Source organism: Nannobrachium achirus (genome assembly GCF_963921795.1).
Source record: "Nannobrachium achirus genome assembly, chromosome: 11".
Taxonomy (NCBI): domain Eukaryota; kingdom Metazoa; phylum Chordata; class Actinopteri; order Myctophiformes; family Myctophidae; genus Nannobrachium; species Nannobrachium achirus.
Window position 1 is genome coordinate 37,420,841 of NC_137820.1, and position 20,968 is coordinate 37,441,808.

Consider the following 20,968-nt stretch of genomic DNA (forward strand, 5'->3'; position numbering starts at 1 on the left):
GACGGCGAGCGTTAGCGCTGCTGTGTTGAGTTTCGTTGATGAACTGGGAAAGTTATTATAGCCGGACTACTGGCAACGGCAAGCGTTAGCGCTGCCTGTTTTTGTTTGTACTGCTGACGGCAAGCGTTAGCGCTGCTGATACGTTTTGTTTGAACTGAAAGGTTATTATAGCCAAGCGTTAGCGCCGCTGTGTTAAATATCCTCGCTGGAAAAGTATTATAGCCGGATTACTGGCGACGGCAAGCGTTAGCGCTGCCTGTTTAGGTTTGTACTGCTGACGGCAGGCGTTAGCGCTGCCTGTTTATGTTTGTGCTGCTGAACCTTTTTTGTTAGTGGGACTTTGTTTGTGTTGTTTGCTGGTGCAGTCGGCGTTCGCGCCCTCTCCCCCCAGCCCACGGCACCCTAAGTTAAGCAGCCAGCTGCGTCCGCGCCCTGAGCTGTACCATTAGCTGGTGTGGTAACATCCCATCCAATATGCAGGGTTCCCACCACTGTACTGAGTGTCAGGCCTCCCTCCATCCAGAGGATGGCCATGATTTATGTCCAGCGTGCCTCGGCCTCGACCACCTGAGGGAGGCACTTGAGGGTAACCCGTGCATGAACTGCAGCTACATGCCAAGGTCAGTCAGGGAGGCCAGGCTGGCACAGGTGGAACATCCCCTCCCTGCGGGCCAAGGGGCCTCTTCTAGAGCTGAACGCTCAAAGCGCCGGGCCAATGCAGCTGCTACTGCCTCTGCTGGCCCTCCCACAAAAAAGAAGAAGTCAAAATCAGACCGCCGGCTGGCATCGAAGGTCGATGAACTCTCTACTGAGTTGGAGCGCATGAGAGAGATGCTCACGCGCCAATCGGAGTCCTCCTCAGAGCAGGCCCGGGTGCCTGCGCAGCAGATGCCACACCTGCTCCCAGAGGAGGATGCACTTTCACTGGCTGCATCTGCCAGTGACTTTCTGGAGTACGATGATCAGGGTGGGGACAGCGCCTCCCAGACCTCGGATCTGGACTCCCGCTCCTCTGCCCAGTCTTCGCTGTTGGAGACAGAGGATAGCTCCATGCGAGCCATTTTGCGCCTGGCTCTGGAGCGCCAAAATCTGGTCATACCGCAGCAGGCGGAGTCAGCCCCTGCGAGCCGTTTTTTCCCGCGGAGGGCTACCTCCACGTCATTTGCTGTGCCGCATGCAGAAGACTATGTTAGGGAGCTGCAGGCCTGCTGGAGAAATACCAAGGCCTGCTCCCGCCTCTCTGCTAATGGCCGTACTCTGGCAGCCATGCACGACACAGAGCGTCTCGGCCTGGATAGTATAAAATGGTAAATGGTGCATTTATATAGCGCTTTTAATCCAAAGCGCTTTACATAGATTGTGCATTACATTCACCCATTCACACACACATTCATACACCGGTGGCGGAGGAAGCCATGCAAGGCACCAACCTACTCACCGGAGGCAATTAGGGGTTCAGAGTCTTGCCCAAGGACCCTTCGACATTAACTCAGGGGGAGCCCGGATTCGAACTGGGAACCCTTCGGAATTTATACCCTTCGTGCTCTAATACCAGTTTCTCTACCCCTGAGCTATGCCGCCCCTAGTATGCCAGGGGTCGAACCTAATATTGCGGCCCTCGTTGTTTCCCCTGATGAGGTGGTGCGTAGGGACACAAGATGTCCTCGTCCACAGTGCAGACAGACAGATGACCTGCTGGTCAGGGGCTACAATGCGGGAGCCCGTGCCGCCAGGATCGGCAACTCCCTATCGCACCTTCTACTTGCCCTCTCTACTTCACTGCAAGAGGCCAACACAAGCGTAGCCACAGCCACTGACACAGGCACTACCACAGACCCCAATGCTTTCTGTGAGGCGTCTCTGGAGGCTTTTGGGTTGCTTACACGGGAACTTGGAAGGATGATGTCCACCATTGTCCAAGCCCGTCGCCAGGTCTGGCTCTCCCAGGCTAGGCTGGGCGAGAGGTCCAGAAGAACCCTCTGCGGTCTCCCAGTGGAACCAGGAACGGTGTTTGGCCCGGGTGCTCAGCAGGCACTGGACCAGACCATCCAGGCAGGGCAGACCAGACAGCAGTGGCTGAGTCTGCAGCAAAACTATAGGCCTTCCAGCAGGCATCCCTCTGGTAGGGGCAGGGACTCCTCGGTCACTCCGGGAACTCGCCTGCCACCTGACTACTATAGAGGCCAGGGGCCTCAACACAGGCAGACCCGCGGTTCTCGGGATACAAACTACTTGCCCCCTAGGCAATTTCGTGCCCAAGACCCTGGGAGATTTCGTGCCCCGGACCCTGGTAGACCCCCTCCCAGGGCCCCTAGGGGCCGGGGGGCAGGTACTGAGACCGGGGGGGCGGCCGTCGGATACTTTTCCCATCAGCAGCTCAGTCAATGGGCTGCTCAAGCTTCGGACCCGTGGGTGCTTGCCACCTTAACCCACGGGTACAAGCTTCAGTTCCGACGCCGGCCCCCCACAGCCAGCCGGGTCAAAATTACCATCATAAGCGACCCGGCAAAGGCGCTCGCACTGGAGCAGGAGCTATCCGCCCTCCTGGCCAAGGGCGCCATCGAGGAAGTGGACCCTCTGCAGGACCCCAACGGGTTCTACTCGACCTACTTCCTTGTGACGAAGAAGACCGGCGGTTTCCGTCCTGTCCTAGACCTAAGGATACTGAACAGGTACCTGAAGGTCTTACCTTTTCATATGTTGACCGCGGCAGACGTAGTGCGCACCGTCGTACGCGACGAGTGGTTCACGTCAATAGATCTAAAAGACGCATATTTTCATGTCCCCATCGCCAGGCAACATCGGCAGTTCCTGCGATTCGCGTACAAAGGTCGCCACTGGCAGTTCAGGGTGCTCCCCTTCGGGCTCTCCCTCTCCCCAAGGGTATTCACCAGGGTTGTGGCAGCAGCTCTCCAGCCCCTGCAGTCCCGAGGCATGAAAATTCTCCCCTACCTCGACGACTGGTTAATCTGTGCAGCATCCCGGGCACAGGTAGCAGACGATACAGCACGCCTCCTGTCCCACGCAGCCTGCCTAGGACTGAAGGTAAATCTGAAAAAAAGCAACCTTACTCCTTGGCAATGCACAGTTTTTATCGGTCTGTCCATAGATACAGTAACCATGACGGCCCGTGTGTCCCCCCGTCGGGTGGACGACATCATGAGGACACTAACACGTTTCAGAAGAGGGAGGCGGCTGCCGTTTCTGATTTATCTCCGGCTATTGGGCCAGTTTACTTCTGCTGCGGCTGTTGTGCCGCTAGGCCTGCTCTCGCTGCGCCCTCTGCAGAGGTGGCTCAACAGCTTTCACCTCGATCCAGAGCGAGACCGGTGCGTAAAGATTACGGTGGCAAGACAGTGCCTCCTCGCCCTATCTTTATGGAGAGACAGGGCCTACATCTCAAGGGGTGTCCCTATGGGTACCATCCCGTCCCGCAGGGAGATGGTTACCACCGACGCCTGCCCGTTGGGCTGGGGCGCGGTTTGGCAGGGCAGGACGGCTCAGGGGCAATGGTCCGAGGCTGACTGCACGAAGCACATCAACGTGCTAGAACTGAAAGCGGTGCATCTTGCCCTGAGGTACTTTATACCGTACCTCAGGGGCAGACATGTCCTCGTTCGATCGGACAATACCTCGACGGTATACCACATAAACCACCAGGGTGGGACCAAGTCCGCTCAACTGCTGCAGGTTGCCACGGACCTCCTGCAGTGGGCAGCCCCCCGTCTAGCCAGCCTACGGGCTATCTTCATCCCAGGGGACAGGAACCAGGTAGCGGACTTCCTCTCCCGCCAGAGTCCTCCATCGGGGGAGTGGCGCCTTCACCCAGACGTGGTGCAAGCCATCTGGGGGGCGCTTCGGCAGGGCGGAGGCGGATCTGTTCGCCTCAGGAGCGTCAACCCACTGCCCGCTCTGGTTCTCCTTAGCGGAGAAGGACAGTCCTCTGGGCCAGGACGCACTGGCCCACCCCTGGCCGGAGGCCCTTCTCTACGCTTTTCCTCCTCTACCTCTGATTCAGCAAGTCCTTCACAGAGTAGCTCAGGGGAGTCACACAGTTCTACTGGTGGCTCCCTTCTGGCTGGGGAGAGTATGGTTTCCTCTCCTTCACCAACTCTGCCGCGGGTCGCCATGGCGCCTCCCCGGCAGGAAAGACCTGCTCTCGCAGTTAGGGGGCAGGATTTGGCATCCCGACCCGCAACGCCTCCAACTGTGCGTCTGGCCGTTGGTCGGCCCGATCCACTGCTGAGCAGTTGTTCGCAAGCTGTTCAAAACACCATCTTGAACGCAAGAGCACCATCCACCAGGTTGCAGTACAATAATAGGTGGACACTGTTCTCTAAGTGGTGCAGGGAGAAGAGGGAGGATCCAGTGCACTGTTCGGTGCCCATAATCCTGGACTTCCTTGAATACCTCCTGGACAAAGGCCTGACCCCATCTACCCTAAAGGTATACGTGGCAGCTATTTCTTGTTATCACGTCAGGGTGGACAACAGCACAGTGGGGAGCCATTACTTGGTGTCCCGGTTCCTAAAGGGAGCTCAGAGGGACCGTCCTCAGAGAGCTCTTAGATCCCCGTCATGGGACCTTAACGTAGTGCTGGGTGCCCTTTGCGGGCCTCCGTTTGAGCCCTTGGCACAAGCAGAGCTCAAGTGGCTGTCGTACAAGACAGCCTTCCTGCTGGCCATTACATCGGCCAAGCGCGTCAGCGAGCTGCACGCATTATCAGTCAGTGACACGTGTCTTAGGTGGAATCTGGACGGGTCAGGCGTCACCCTGTGGCCCAACACAGCCTTCCTTCCCAAGGTGTTGGCAACAGCCCACCTCAACCAGCCTATTAGACTGGCCCAGTTTAGTCCTCAGTCAGGTGAGCAGACGGACCAGCTGAAGCTGTGTCCTGTGCGGGCCCTGAGGGCCTATATAGGTGCTACCGCACGCGTCCGGCGATCGGAGCAGTTGTTCCTCTGCCATGGTGGCGCTAGAGAGGGCCATGCCCTCTCCAAACAGCGCCTGTCGCACTGGGTAGTCGACACCATCACCCATGCGTATCAGATAAGTAATCGCCCCAGACCACCGGGTGTGCACTGTCACGAGACCAGGAGTGTCTCCACCTCCTGGGCTGCCCTGAGGGGTGTGCCCCTCGAGGAGATATGTGCCGCCGCCTCTTGGACCTCAGCAGGCACCTTCTCGAGGTTCTATAGAGTAAATGTGGCCACTCCCCACCCATTGGGTGTGGTCCTCCTCCCGGAAACCTCTGATTCGACTGTTTAAGGTTTGTAATCAGGGTTCCTCGTGACTTTGTTGGTACAAGTCATTCAGTGCTTAAAGCACCGCCTCTGGCGGTCAGGAGGGATGAAATAGAACGAAAGTTACGTATGTAACTACGGTTCTATGAATTCCGAATGACCGCCAGAGCGCTCAGTCACTCGGAACCCTCGCGTTCTTGCGAGAAAGTTCTGTAGGGACTGAACCCCCGGTGAACGAGGGAAGATATAACCTCTTCCGGTTCATCCCGGGGTCACGTCGTGACGTTGTTGGTATTAATGCTCGACTGCGCATGCGCGAAGGGAATCATTCAGTGCTTAAAGCACCTTCTCTGGCGGTCATTCGGGATTCATAGAACCGTAGTTACTTACGTAACTTTCGTTTTCATGTGTCTAGGAGATTGACAGTACTTCATTAGACCCCCTGGTGTGGCTGTTATGAGCAATTATGTATTCCTTTTGTATTTGGGTTTTTTCTATATTATAATTTTGGACCTGGGTACATTTGCTTTAACATAAAAATCATTATACCATAAAAGTAAAGAATTTACTTCGACCAGCTAAAAACACTTTTTTGTGTAGAAATATGCTTGTCACTTTGCCCATGTGTCTGTCAACTCCACAGCCATGTGGAAATTATGGTTGTGTTCTTATTTTAAGGTCAAATGAACAACTCATGTGTATAGTTTTAAAGATACAGGGGGTGGTTCCTCTTACCCACAGGTTCATCTTACCCCGTTCTCCCCTATAAATCGAGCTTTAGGAAGACATGTGAGTACTGTACAAGTCATTCAAAGAGAAGCAAGCACCTCGTTTTGAAGGTGAAATACTGGTGTTTTTCCTCACAGCGGACATTCTTCTACCACTTCAAAGCTACTCGAGGCCGTTGCTCTCTGTGTGTCGCCGTGTAAAAACAAAGGAGTAATCAGAATTCTCATTACCTTCCACTTGTCATTTCGCCAGGGTCTGGACAGACCTTTTTGAAATCCACCCACTCCACTGGAGTTGACAGATTGAAGATTATAATGGAGTGCGACGAGTTGACAATTCCGTCTGATATATCAGGCAGACTTGTCATGAGCTTAATTTGCACTCGCGTCACATAAGTTATTTTCTTTTTTGCTTGCCAAAACAAAGAACTGATTCCTTCAAGCTAATGACAAAAAGAATATCCTGCTGTCAGCAGCCCTTGTCAATCTGGCGTTCAGTTAATTGAATGCCATGAAGAGTCTCTGTTGTCAATGCGGAAAAGTGTCACTTTTGTGTTGCATCCAAGGGAGCAGCACAGCTGTACAGTATGGGGTCCTATATATCAGGTTTTTTTTACGTTTTCCTAGCTCCCCAAATTAAATCGATATGGGTGTTTGACACAGTTACTGTAGTCATTTTGACAAACTGAAACCTTGCCCAAATGTGGAGAAAATACTGCTAATATTACAGCTATATATACAGTATATATTTTGTTTAGCTCTGGCAGATTTGTTGTTTCCAGGCTAATGATGTGTGCACAACTTTTATCAGCTGATCACATCATAAATTGTGTGGAGAGATTGCTGACCCAAGCCCTCCGCGACAGCTCTTCAAATGGCCCCTTGCTTTAGCCTGTAGGAACCGGGCTGTGATATGACCGCAGTCTTGGAAGGATGTTGGTGCACCTTTCATTTTCAGCGAAACAAATTGCATCTGGGCAGCACTTTTTCTTCTTAACACTTTGACACTGTGAACTCACCCTGCTCTCACTGATCCTTCTGTCGAAGAGACTTCACCTAAATCGTACCGTAACCGTACTGTCATGTGAGGTGCTGCTGGATAATCGCTGTATTGGATGCAGTTTTCTGCAGAGCTGACCTCAATCATCCCAAAAGCCTGCATGGATGCTGTGTGCTCAGCACTTTCTCAGCTCTCATCTCTCTCTCTAATATCTCTCTCTCATCTGGCTCTCACACATGGTGTCGCACCAAATTATGGGCCTTGGTTACAAGGATTCACCCACGTTTTGTGCTTTAACTATTGAAAAATAGCAGATATACAAGCTCACAGCGCGGCACCGAGTGCCGCGCTGTGAGCTTGTAGATCTGCTATTTTGGAAAAATCGTGAACATTTGTGCTGGAGTCTGAATATTTCAAATCCTTCTAAGGTTTTTTGAAAAACCTATGTTTCTATGTCACTGGTGTTTCTATGGTGCTCATACCTTTTCAACCCAAAATGATATGAATTTGGCCACAGTCCCCCATCTCAAAATATTTAGTCTAGGGACCCCCCAGAAGCAAAATTTGGGTCACAAATGTTCACTTAAAAAATACATATATTCAAGGATTTGCACACATTTTCACGACTTTAAAAAAATAGCAGATCTACAAGCTCACAGCGCGGCACTCGGTCATCAATTATAACATAAATTGGACCATATTTTCACAAAACCTATATCATGGTGATTGAAATGAGGCTTTAAACTAGCGACAGGAGTCATAGTATTTATGACAATGTTTATTAAGGTAAGAAAAGTTAGAGGAAAATGAACGGAATCCTCTGGAGAACATGTTGCTTTTGGTACCAGAACGGCGCAACTAGCGGCCAATCATAGGAACCTTTAGTTCCGTGTTTGCTTCATTTTAAATCCGGACAACTGGCCCCCTGACTTTAACACTAACATCTCTCTATGCTCTATCCCTGACTTTAACACTAACATCACTCTATGCTCTATCCCCAGTGTGTCTCTGGTGAACAAGGCGGTGGTGGACTACTTCTTCTAACATCTCTTTATGCTCCATCCCCAGTGTGTCTCTGGTGAACAAGGCGGTGGTGGACTACTTCTTCTAACATCTCTTTATGCTCCATCCCCAGTGTGTCTCTGGTGAACAAGGCGGTGGTAGACTACTTCTTCTAACATCTCTCTATGCTCCATCCCCAGTGTGTCTCTGGTGAACAAGGCGGTGGTAGACTACTTCTTCTAACATCTCTCTATGCTCCATCCCCAGTGTGTCTCTGGTGAACAAGGCGGTGGTGGACTACTTCTTCTAACATCTCTTTATGCTCCATCCCCAGTGTGTCTCTGGTGAACAAGGCGGTGGTGGACTACTTCTTCTAACATCTCTCTATGCTCCATCCCAGTGTGTCTCTGGTGAACAAGGTGGTGGTGGACTACTTCTTCTAACATCTCTCTATGCTCCATCCCCAGTGTGTCTCTGGTGAACAAGGTGGTGGTGGACTACTTCTTCTAACATCTCTCTATGCTCCATCCCCAGTGTGTCTCTGGTGAACAAGGCGGTAGTGGACTACTTCTTCTAACATCTCTCTATGCTCCATCCACAGTGTGTCTCTGGTGAACAAGGTGGTGGTGGACTACTTCTTCTAACATCTCTCTATGCTCCATCCACAGTGTGTCTCTGGTGAACAAGGCGGTGGTGGACTACTTCTTCTAACATCTCTCTATGCTCCATCCCCAGTGTGTCTCTGGTGAACAAGGCGGTGGTGGACTACTTCTTCTAACATCTCTCTATGCTCCATCCCCAGTGTGTCTCTGGTGAACAAGGCGGTGGTGGACTACTTCTTCTAACATCTCTCTATGCTCTATCCCCAGTGTGTCTCTGGTGAACAAGGCGGTGGTGGACTACTTCTTCTAACATCTCTCTATGCTCTGTCCCCAGTGTGTCTCTGGTGAACAAGGCGGTGGTGGACTACTTCTTCTAACATCTCTTTATGCTCCATCCCCAGTGTGTCTCTGGTGAACAAGGCGGTGGTGGACTACTTCTTCTAACATCTCTCTATGCTCCATCCCCAGTGTGTCTCTGGTGAACAAGGCGGTGGTAGACTACTTCTTCTAACATCTCTCTATGCTCCATCCCCAGTGTGTCTCTGGTGAACAAGGCGGTGGTGGACTACTTCTTCTAACATCTCTCTATGCTCCATCCCCAGTGTGTCTCTGGTGAACAAGGCGGTGGTAGACTACTTCTTCTAACATCTCTTTATGCTCCATCCCCAGTGTGTCTCTGGTGAACAAGGCGGTGGTAGACTACTTCTTCTAACATCTCTCTATGCTCCATCCCCAGTGTGTCTCTGGTGAACAAGGCGGTGGTAGACTACTTCTTCTAACATCTCTCTATGCTCCATCCCCAGTGTGTCTCTGGTGAACAAGGCGGTGGTGGACTACTTCTTCTAACATCTCTCTATGCTCCATCCACAGTGTGTCTCTGGTGAACAAGGCGGTGGTGGACTACTTCTTCTAACATCTCTTTATGCTCCATCCCCAGTGTGTCTCTGGTGAACAAGGCGGTAGTGGACTACTTCTTCTAACATCTCTTTATGCTCCATCCCCAGTGTGTCTCTGGTGAACAAGGCGGTGGTGGACTACTTCTTCGTGGAGCTGGGGATGGAGAGACACTTTGAGGCCTTGCGCCACTTCCTGCTGATGGAGGACGGCGAGTTCGCCCAGTCCCTCAGTGACCTGCTCTTCGAGAAGGTGAGGCAGGGTTTCGAGTTGGGACGACTCAGGTGCTGTTCAGACGATGCCGTTTCCACGAGAAAATGCCAAAATGAAATGTCAGATTGATATGCCTTCCGTTCAGACGACAACGGCATTTTCGGGGGTTGGAAACGCAAAATCTTTGAAACGATCCTCCTTACGTTTCCATCTAAACAGAGTATACAGGGAATCCGCAAAATGTGTGATGTCATGGCTGACGCTGCAAAGTCGACAGCCTGTGCTGCCTTGGTGATTATGTAAACAATTGCTGAGATAGGGAGGATCGCGGACAGATGTCACACACTGCCACATAGTGCGCCACCGCCACCTAGCGACATAGCATGCACACTACATCGTTTTAGTCATTGTTGCGTCTCCGTCTGAAAGCTGGATTAAATGAGAGAACGCAAGGACATTTTGCCGCTTTCTCTATAGACCGTTGTCGTCTAAACGTTGCCTCAGACACAGGAGGATAGGATACATGGGCACAAAGTCACATTGAAAGTATTGGAACAGTTTGCATTGAAATCTTCACTTCTGAACACAAACATTTTCAAACGGGGAGTGGTCCATGGCCAAATACATATACATTTGGGGATCCCTTTTTGAGAACCACTAGCTTAATGAAGCCCTCTCTGTCTGTGTGGTCTCTCCCTACAGCTGGCCAGCGGTCAGACTCCAGGCGAGCTGCTGACCCCTCTGGTGCTGAACAACATCCTGAGCAAGGCCCTGCAGTACAGCCTGCACGGAGACATCGCCCAGGCTGCCAACTTCACCTTCGCCCTGCGCTTCCTGCCCGAGACCTTCCACCCCCACGCCCCCGACTCCCTCAACTGCCTAGAGCTACGCTACAAGGTACAAGGCTAGCGATGGGACCATAATCGTTATTATCGTTTATCACGATTAAAAAATAAATACAAACACTCACGATAATCATATTGTGGAGATTTAAATTTATCGTTAAATTATCCTCTGTCATGCACTGGGATCAATTCACCTTTTATTTGCCGAGCTGCATATTATCCGGCACCATTTAAACCCTTTTAATCTATAATTACTACTACTGGTAAAATGCACCTGGAAATAACGTACTTGATACAGTCTTTTTTTCTCTTTTTCTCTTTTTTTCTCTTTGCCAAAAGAGAAAACAACACGTTGCGTTGCGACGCGACGCGTTGTGAGCTTGTAGATCGGCTTGTAGATAGACAAATGAGCAGCCAAACTTAGGGCTGTCACGATTATGACATTTTACATGACGATTAATTGTCACTCATATTATTGCGATTAACAATTGAATTGTGTTTTTGTCGTTGACGATTACATTCCTGTTTGGCTTTTAGGCTTTGAAGTTGCACATGGCAATTATGACACATAACCTAAATATACAAAGAAATTACTGACATATTTGACAACTCTATACTTAAAAAAGAACATTGATAGTGGAAATAGCCGATCTGCTATTTCCATTACTTTTTGAAAGTGTTTGAAACTATATTAACATTCCTCAAAATGGAAACGATTATGAAAAAGAATTGCCATTACGCCGTTATGTAATAAGCCCTAGCCAAACTTAACACTTACTCGAACTGTAATCGAGGCAAAAGTTTATAATAATCGCTGTGATACTGATCCGAAGTCACATCACCCAGCTCCAGTGTGAGTAGATAAAAAGTTTGAGATGAATCGGGGTGTGTGTGTGTGTGTGTGCGCGCGCGTGTGTGTGTGCGTATGCGTGTGTGTGTGTGTATGTGCGTGCTTGTGTGTGCTTGTGCGCCAACACCACTGTGAGTGGAACCACAGTGACAGCTTTAATGTGACAAGCTGTCGCGCGGTGACGGACTGCCGTGGGGGTGGAAAATGAGCTTGTCATGCACCTAAAGTGCTTGATACTCTCAAATTGATTGGATTTGGGAGTTTTGGGTGGCGTGAACAGTGAGTAATGTCCCCCGCACACACATTGTCTTCAGCTCTCTCTCGCTCTCTCTCTCTCTCTCATCCTGTCCTTGGGCATAACTCCTGTGACCGCTCCTCCCTTATATCTCCTATATCAGGGGTCTTCAACAGGGGGTCCGGGACCCCTAGGGGGTCCTCAGCGTTACTACAGGGGGTCCTCCAAATCTTCCAGTCCTTTTTATATTAACAACTTGAACCCTAGTGTCCATATTCTGAGAACTGTAGCAGACCTACAAGAATAGCAGACCTACAAGCTCACAAACGCCTGAGACACTACTTTTGACTGAAACCAAGTTTAAAATTAGAATTGAATACTCTAAATAACAATAAGAAGCAACTGAATTTCAATGGTAGTGGATGGAGAGAAAGGACTTTTGTCCCACCAAGACACAGCAGCCAATGGGTGCGAAGAGGGGCGGGACAACGGGCGGTGAATTGTAGGAAAAGTTGAGAAAACTGGAACAAATAAATGTTGATGAAAAAGGTGATTCTCCCACACACTGTTCTTACTAGCTAGGCTACTATAAGTCAGTCTGACTCTTTCTTGTCCTCTCCTCACCTCAACACTTAGTTTTTAATCTCCCTCTCTCTCCGCACATGTTATCCATGCATCCATCTCAACTCTTATCTCCTTCCACTCCGTCTTCTCCTCTTCGCGTTTCCCCTCCTCTGCCCCATCCTTTATCACTGTCTCCTTAATAATATGCCTGGTTTATACTTGGCTCGGGCGCCGCTTCGCTCGTCGGAAATAGCCGATATACAAGCTCACAACCTTGAGCTCGGGCCTTACCCATCTCTCCCCGGTCCCTATCCTCTCCCCCTCTTTCCCATTTCTACTCTTCTATCCCTTTACTCCCCCCCTTCGCCCAAATTATTCTCTATCTCTCTCTTTCTCTCCCTCTCTCCGTCTCTCCTTTCTGAATCCATTTGCATGACTGAAGTAAAGGAAAGTGATAAATCGAATAGAAAAGGCGAAGAATTTGCTAATAAAATGCAGGCCGAGATGGTGCGTGATAACCCTCTCTCCTGCGGGGGATTTCTTACTGGAAGAAGAACGTCTCTCCTCTAAAGTTTTCTATCTTTCATCTTTTGTTCTCTTTCTCTCTCTCTCTCTCTCTCTCTCTCTCTCTCTCTCTCTCTCTCTCTCTCTCTCTCTCTGGCTCCTCACGGTGTTCATGTAGACAGCAAATTTTGATTCAGTTTAGTTTTAGTCATAGTCTTTTGAATAAAATATTATTTCGTTTTAGCTGCGATACCGCTGGTGACCAAGTGGCGCTGTTGCGTCACACACACACACATACACACACTAAGCTGCAATGCCGCTGGTGACCAAGTAGTGCTGTTGCGTCTCGCATGCACGCATGCACGGTTGCACGCACACACACACACACGTGCGGCCACCGCTCACTTCAAACTTGGTTTGAATTTAATTAACTTTCGTCAATGAAAAACGGTAGTGCAGGGCGAGACGAGGTGCGATAACCTTTTTTCTCGTGGGTGTTTTTTTTTTTTTTTTTTTGCTGTAAGGAGAACATCTCACCTCTAAAGTTTTCTCCTATATTTTGTTCTTATTCTCTGAATCTCTTTCTCCTTGTGGTGTTTCTGTTCCTCCAGGTGGACTGGCCGTTGAACATCGTCATCACAGACAGCTGCATGAACAAGTACAACCGTCTCTTCTCCTTCCTGCTGCAGCTCAAGCACATGGTGTGGAGCCTGCGGGACGTGTGGTTTCACCTCAAGAGGACGGGTGAGGAACTCTATGTAGGGCAAAGGGGTGGAAAGTTTTACTTTACTTAAAAGTCATACTTAAAGTCTCACGGAATAAAGTAAGACCACGACCGATTTTAGCCATTTTGGATTCCATAGAAGCATGCATGTCCTTTATTGGGAAAATAGCTCTACAAGCTCTCATCGCGTCGAGCTTGTACATTGATATTTTTAGATTAGGGGATTTTAAGTAGTCAGACTTTACTAAAACATCAGACATTGTTAAATCTTACATAATGTGTTAAATGTTTGGGAAGCAGCGCTAGCGTTTGTGGGGGCTCCTTTCATGCTGTTTCACAAATCGCACAAACTTTCAGTTGTCAGATTTGATCTTGCTTTAATCCATGTAATTGACACTTTGCACAGATTTCACCAAAGTCCCAAAAAAAGGGGGAAAAAAATCAAGAAGGTTATAATTGTTTTGGATTTTTCATTATAGTTTAAAGAGGGTTTGCTAAAAGTCTGGGTTTCCGAGGCTATTATTTTTGTGACAATACTTAGTTTCAGTAGTGATTCCTTCATGGTTTATGTATGCTCCTAGCAGTGGGATCAATGCAGTCCCTAGTAGATAGGACCGTTTTCTCTACTGATAACCAGACTGGAAGTTGATCTTGTTATTAGATAAAGTATCGTCACCAAAACCTTGTATCTCAGTCATTTCAACTCCCTATTTTTAAATGCCCTACTTTATAAGGACAAAAGTGATGCGTTATTTTGAACATATATTGAACATGAACTTTTTGATCAGTATTTGCTAGGCAAAATGAAAGAGTCCGATAAAGGGGCTACATGGATTCAGGGGGACTGCCCATAAGTCCGACATCTCATTACTCCGATGGTGGTTAGGTTTAGGTTTAGGCATAGTTTTACTGGCGTTAAGGTTAGGATTAGGTATCATCGGACTAATGGGACGTCGGAACAATGACACGGCACTGGATTCAGAAAGCAGGGAAAGAGGGGATACAGACGCAGAACAAAGTCTCAATCAGCATTATTCTTTATATAATATGTCCATGTTCTTGTGCCCACACAGCCCTGCTGAAAGGAGCGGGTCGCTCTGTGCAGTTCCGCCAGCTGCAGCTCTACAGACACGAGATGCAGCACTTTGTCAAGGTCAGTACATTTACTCAAGTACTGTACAATGTTGATGTATTTTTTATTAGTTACTGGAGTATTTAAAAATGTCAAACCTTTTACTTCTACTCCACTACATCTCCGAGGCAAATATTACTTTTTACTCTGAAGTTTAACAATTGAAAACTTTACTTTGTAGAGTTTAAATATTATTACAAAACATACATTAACCACTTCAGCCCTACAGTATATAGACTTCGGCCTTTTGAAAATAATCCATCTACAAGCTCACAACGCAAGCTCACATGTACAGAGCTTGCAGATCTATTCTATACATTTTGAAAACATGAAATGGAAGATTTCTGAATAACAAGCACTTTTTTTAACTTTCGGTACTTTTAAGTACATTTTGATGCCGATACTTTTGTACTTTACTTGAGTAAATTCAGAATACCAAGACTTGTGCTTGTAACAGCAGGTATTGATACTTTTACTTAAAGGAGAGTTTCTGGGTAAAATATACTCCCATACCTTTTTAAATGTCTTCTCCCAAGCTTGCGAGATGGTCCAGACACCCCATAGTCCAAAAGAAGCATTATATTCCATTTTTGATTTCAGCTTCTACTCGACCATGGCTCCATAATGGCCCGCTTTCAGTCAATGTCTAATCCGGTTATTTCGCTCGCTTCAAAGTCAATTTTTCTCCAGGGCGAAGCCATTGTTGTTGTGAAAAAGCTACTCTTTTCGAGTCTCGTTCAGCTTGAACTCCCGCCGTCTCTCGCGGGACAAGACTGAGAGTAGAGCAGCAGAGCAGCAGCAGCAGAACCTGTGGAAAGCTGTTGTCCCGCGAGAGACGGCGGGAGTTCAAGCTGAACGAGACTCGAAAAGAGTAGCTTTTTCACAACAACAATGGCTGCGCCCTGGAGAAGAAAATGCTTCGATGAACTATATACAGTACGGGAAACAGGTACGGAGCGAAAAAATTGACTTTGAAGCGAGCGAAATAACCGGATTAGACATTGACTGAAAGCGGGCCATTATGGAGCCATGGTCGAGTAGAAGCTGAAATCAAAAATGGAATATAATGCTTCTTTTGGACTATGGGGTGTCTGGACCATCTCACAAGCTTGGGAGAAGACATTTAAAAAGGTATGGGGGTCTATTTTACCCAGAAACTCTCCTTTAAAAAAAACGTGCGTCCTCCTTTCCACCACATGGTCCAGGTGATCCAGGGCTACATCGCCAACCAGATCCTGCAGGTGTCCTGGAGCGAGTTCACCGCCAAGCTGGCCTCCGCCAGCGACCTGGACGCCATCCACCGCATGCACGCAGACTACCTCAACAGAGCCATCTTCAGGTGAGGGGGTGGAAGTGCATGCAAACTCCCAAAGATGATTGAACCACTTTTTCTACTGGGGAACCACTTGCCTCTTTAGCTTTTGGGCATGTCTAATAAGGTCATATTAATAATTGTGGTTTTAATTTAAAACCACATTTATTTTAAATAAATACATAATCCAAAATAACAAAAATCTAACTCACGACAAGGGCTGTCACGACTATGACATTTAGCATGACGATTAATTGTCACTCAAATAATTGCGATTAGTGATTTAATTGTGTTTTTGTCGTTGACAATTACATTTCTGTTTGGCTTTTAGGCTTTGAAGTTGCACATGGCAATCATGACACATAACCTAAATGTACAAAGAAATTACTGACATATTTGACAATTGACAAATTGACAAAATATGAACGAAATAAAAAGAAAATAAACAAAAATAAAACAATTCAAAAAAAGAACATTGATAGTGGAAATAGCCGATCTACAAGCTCACAACGTGTCACATCGCGACACGTTGTGAGCTTGTAGAATTGCTATTTCCACTACTTTTTGAAACTTTACATTTCTCAACATGGAAACGATTATGATGATTATGCAAAATAATTGTGATTACGTCAAATAACTGCCATTAGACGATTATGTAATATTTGTGACAGCCCTACTCACAGCGTGTTGCACTGCTGCACGTTTAGAGCTTGTACATATTTTTGAATGTTTTTGAAAAATATCGAAAACATTTTTTTTTTTTTACATAAAATCTCTTTTGGAGCCCCTGGCACAAAACCTTTGAGATGGGTTGACCGTGCCCAAATACATATCGTCGTCGTCGGGTGAAAACCGTTCCTTTTGCATTTTTCATTTTAAAAATGATTTAAACTAGTGAAAAAAGCCGATCTACAAGCACACAACGCCTCGCGGTGCGAGACGTTGTGTGCTTGTAGATCTGCTGTTTTCACTACTTTTGTGCGACTGCCTTGTACGATGAAGCAGGGCTTTACTTTGCGAAAGAACATACAAATTTGAAACTTGGGAGACAACGATGATATCAATCTGAGAGTCCTTGACATGGAAAAGGTTTTAAAACCACTGGCCTAAAGACCCCCCTCCCACCACCCTCTCCCCCAGGGGTCTGCTGACGGAGAAGGCTGCTCCCGTCATGAACATCATCCACAGCATCTTCAGTCTCATCCTCAAGTTCCGTGCCCAGCTGATCGCACTGCCCTGGGACCGCCAGCAGGGGGAGGCGGTGCACCCCAGCTTCATCGCCATGCAGCAGTCCTACAACACCTTCAAGTACTACTCTCACTTCCTCTTCAAGGGTAAGGACACCTGGAGCTGCAGTCTGTCTCTAGTTATTTCACTGGAACTTGTTCTTATTTTTTGTGTATTCTCTGTGTTCACCAGCATTTCTTTAAAATGTACAGGCTGCCGTAATACTGTGGTAGATTTTATGGCTATGCCGGTGAACTGGGCGCTAAAATTCCTAAAGTTGTTTATTCTTAGTTCTCTCTTGCCCCCCATGTAGAGATGCACGATCATAAAATTATGGACGATATCCGATAACCCATATTTTACAGGCTCATATCTGTCGATACCGATTCCGATACCGATATGTTTTACATAATTATATTATAATGAAATATATATCTTATCAGAATCGGTATCGACAGATATGACACTGAAAAGTTGAAAAGCTTTCCCAGAAAACCCTGATTGAATCGTCAGCCTTCATCATTACAAATGGCTTTTTCAGCTTCACATTCAATGTGAATATTATAAAACGAAATATCGGCTAAACCGATCTGTCATTTTGATATCGGTTCGATACCGATAATGCATTTTTATGGCCGATATTGCCAATACCGATATAATGGCCCGATTAATCGTGCATCCCTACTGTCTGATGCTGTCTGGCCGCTGGATGCATATCAATGGTCCATTGTGTGACCTGGTAAGTACTGTAGTCTGTAGGTAGGCATAGGCTACTGACAGATGTATAATGGTCCTGGATTTATGAATTGAATTAGAGAGGCGACTAGCTGTTGTGCAATTATACACAGTGAGATGTGTGTGTGTGTGTGTGTGTGTGTGTGTGTGTGTGTGTGTGTGTGTGTGTGTGTGTGTGTGTGTGTGTGTGTGTGTGTGTGTGTGTGTGTGCACGTGCGTGTGCACGCGCGCAGTACAGGAAGTAAATACCAGTCTTAGTTTTTTCCCATGCTTAGTAGTTACCGTTTCCACTTAGTACGCTAAGAAACAAAGCACCTGATAAGTATTTCTTTCTGTTTTTTTGTGTTTTTCCAGTGGTAACCAAGCTGGTGAACAGAGGCTACCAGCCTCACTTAGAGGACTTCCTGCTACGCATCAACTTCAACAACTACTACAAAGACTCCTGAGTTTTAACGCATTTTCCGCCAGGTAGTTTTTATAATTCAGAAATGCAACTCCGCCAGCGATTTTCATCGCCTTATTTTGAAGGACCCACGGAAGTCACAGCTTTGGTCCGTTGAAAAAAAGCTTCTTTGGACGATCAGCACAATCTGGAAGTGGAATCCTAGATAAATGCACTTGTCTGAATTCTCTACCGTTGGTCTGGATGGAAAGCCAGATACCCCGGATGACTGCATCTCCTGAAGGATCACGGGAAATTGAGCCCTTCTTTACTGCGGGGTGTATCAGACGGGCCGTCTGATAATAAACAATTGAAAGACCGATTAATGCGTTTTGGCGTATATGGCGGGTTAGTGCGGTAACATTTTTGAAAAGGCATTTTGGCGTAAATGGCGGCCAAAGCGTTAACAGTACATCGCAGAAAGCAACAACGTTGGGCATTAAGCTTGTGAAACATACGGTCATGCTTTTTGCCTTCCTTTCAACGCACAAAGTATGTTTTTGTACAAGCACTGTATATAATATGTGGCCTAGATTATTTTTGAAAAATATATCCCTTCCAGGTGATCCAAGAGTCTTAAAGCATTATAAACATACAGTACAAAGCTGCAACCCATTCAGAACGGGTACACATTATAGTGTATCATTATTTCATGCTTTAACTATTGAAAAATAGCAGATATACAAGCTCACAGCGCGGCACCGAGTGCCGCACTGTGAGCTTGTCGATTTGCTATTTTTGACCCGATTCTATAAGTGTCTTTTGAATCCTTCTAAGATTTTTTGAAAAACCTATGTTTCTATGTCAGCAATCTGGCCAGCCATCATCAAAGAAAAGGTCCTTTTCACTTAACTGGAGCTCAGTTAGTCTGTTCTTGAGAGACTGCTATGTCAGTGGTTCTCAAACCTTTTCATGTAAAGGACCCCCAAAATGATATGAATTTGGCCACGGACCCCCATCTCAAAATATTTAGTTCCAGGGACCACCCAGAAGCAAAATTTGAGTTACAAATGTTCGCTTAAAAAATACATATATTCAAAGATTTGCAAATATTTTCACGACTTTTTCAAAAAGAGTGCCGCGCTGCGAGCTTGTATATCTGCTATTTTTCACTGGTTAAAGCATTCAATAATTCTAGGCCTAAATGGGTTAAAAGTCCCACTATGTAACTTTCTAATAACTACAGTATATAGAACATTATGCCCCCATGCAAATAAAAAGTTGCATTTATAAGCTATAAATACCACCCTCTCCTCTGATGGGGATCTCACTGCTGGATACAGGTGCAGTGGGCAGCTCTGACATCACGCTCTGACATCACTGTGATATCAGGGGAACCAAATCCCTTTTATGCCGATATATGGAGATCCCTGTGATGCTAGGGGAACCAAATCCCTTTTATGCCCATATATGGAAATATGGAAACCCTGTGATGCCAGGGGAACCAAATCCCTTTTATGCCCATATATGGAGATCCTTGATGTCATCAATATTAAGCCCATATCTGTGAATATATATGGGTACCAGGGGTCTCCATATATGGGTAACTGGTCCGATATACATCACTGGCCAGATGGCTAAGACATGGCGCGACCTCGCCCTTTAGGGCATGGTCGCTTTTTGCCATTAGGCGTCTTACTGGTAGTTACAAAAATGTACATAGTGGAGCTTTTGGTGTGAGCTCAATAGTTGGTTGTAAGCTTAGGTAACCTGGATGGATGGACAGTAGGGGGCGATGATTAGAAAAGGAAATAACACGCTCTCCATTGTGTTGCCAACACTGGGCTGATCTACGTACAGTATGTAAAAGTAATCAAGCCTCTGGCTCTGGTGAGCCACTCGCCATGCCAATTCCAAGCTTGCCTGCCAATTCCAAGCTTGCCTAGCCTGTGGGCTGTGTGTAAAATAATAAATATTTCATTGTAGAGAAAATAAAAATGCAAGAGTGCTTTAACCATTCTGTGGTACGGTATTTTGGTTTTAAATGTAGCATTGTTATGCCTTTATTGATAGGATAGTGGGTTGACAGGAAATGGGTAAAGAGATGGGGAGTGACATATTATGCCAAAGGCCTTCGGGACTTGAACCGCCGACGCGCTGTCAGGCTACATTGGAGTCCGGGTGCACGGACCGCTACGGCAGTGGTCCGTGCCCCAGAAATGTAGCACACATAGGCTACATGAATATTGCATTAACATGCATAACAGCATGTAGGCCTACTGTTTTCCTAACTGTGCCTTTAAACAGCTTAAAGGACGACTTCAGACATTTTCAACCTATCTTTGTACAATTGGTCCTCACTAATTATAATATGGCACAATGTTTGGACAGTGGAGGATAACTGGCTGTACTGTGACTTGTGTCCAGGTGCATTTCCACATGAACGAGCGCTTTGAAACTCCAGAGGGACATTTTGATGGGGCAGTGTGTCCTTCCTCATAAAGCTGTTTTTTAAATTTCTTTTAGCTGAAAGCACCTTTCTGAGAGGCATTTGTATCGTCCAGCCAAGCCTGATAGATCTTGCGAGGGAAATGAGCAACCAGGGAAATCCAGCCTATTTGAAAATAGCTGGCTGATCTTTGTTGCGAGCTTGTAGATTGCTTGGAAATGTATGATATCTCTTGAAACATTTTAAATGCGCACATTTTGTATGGAGGGGTCCCCTATTCATTTGGGGGTCCTTGATATGAAAATGTTTGAGAATCACTGGTTTAAA

The 20,968-nt window shown here is 47.0% G+C and overlaps 1 protein-coding gene across 2 annotated transcripts in view; it reads left to right on the forward strand.

Annotated features, from left to right (window-relative positions):
* tubgcp6 (tubulin gamma complex component 6) overlaps positions 1–20,592 on the forward strand; it is a 71,532-nt gene extending 50,940 nt beyond the window's left edge. For both annotated transcript variants that reach the window (XM_080737643.1, XM_080737644.1), the window contains exons 23-29: positions 9,580–9,721; positions 10,385–10,579; positions 13,292–13,424; positions 14,478–14,557; positions 15,742–15,875; positions 16,989–17,182; positions 18,165–20,592. In XM_080737643.1, the coding sequence (XP_080593769.1) occupies positions 9,580–9,721; positions 10,385–10,579; positions 13,292–13,424; positions 14,478–14,557; positions 15,742–15,875; positions 16,989–17,182; positions 18,165–18,256 (970 nt within the window). In that variant the 3' untranslated portion in view covers positions 18,257–20,592. The remainder of the gene's footprint in view (positions 1–9,579; positions 9,722–10,384; positions 10,580–13,291; positions 13,425–14,477; positions 14,558–15,741; positions 15,876–16,988; positions 17,183–18,164) is intronic.
* The last annotated feature ends 376 nt before the right edge of the window (positions 20,593–20,968 follow it).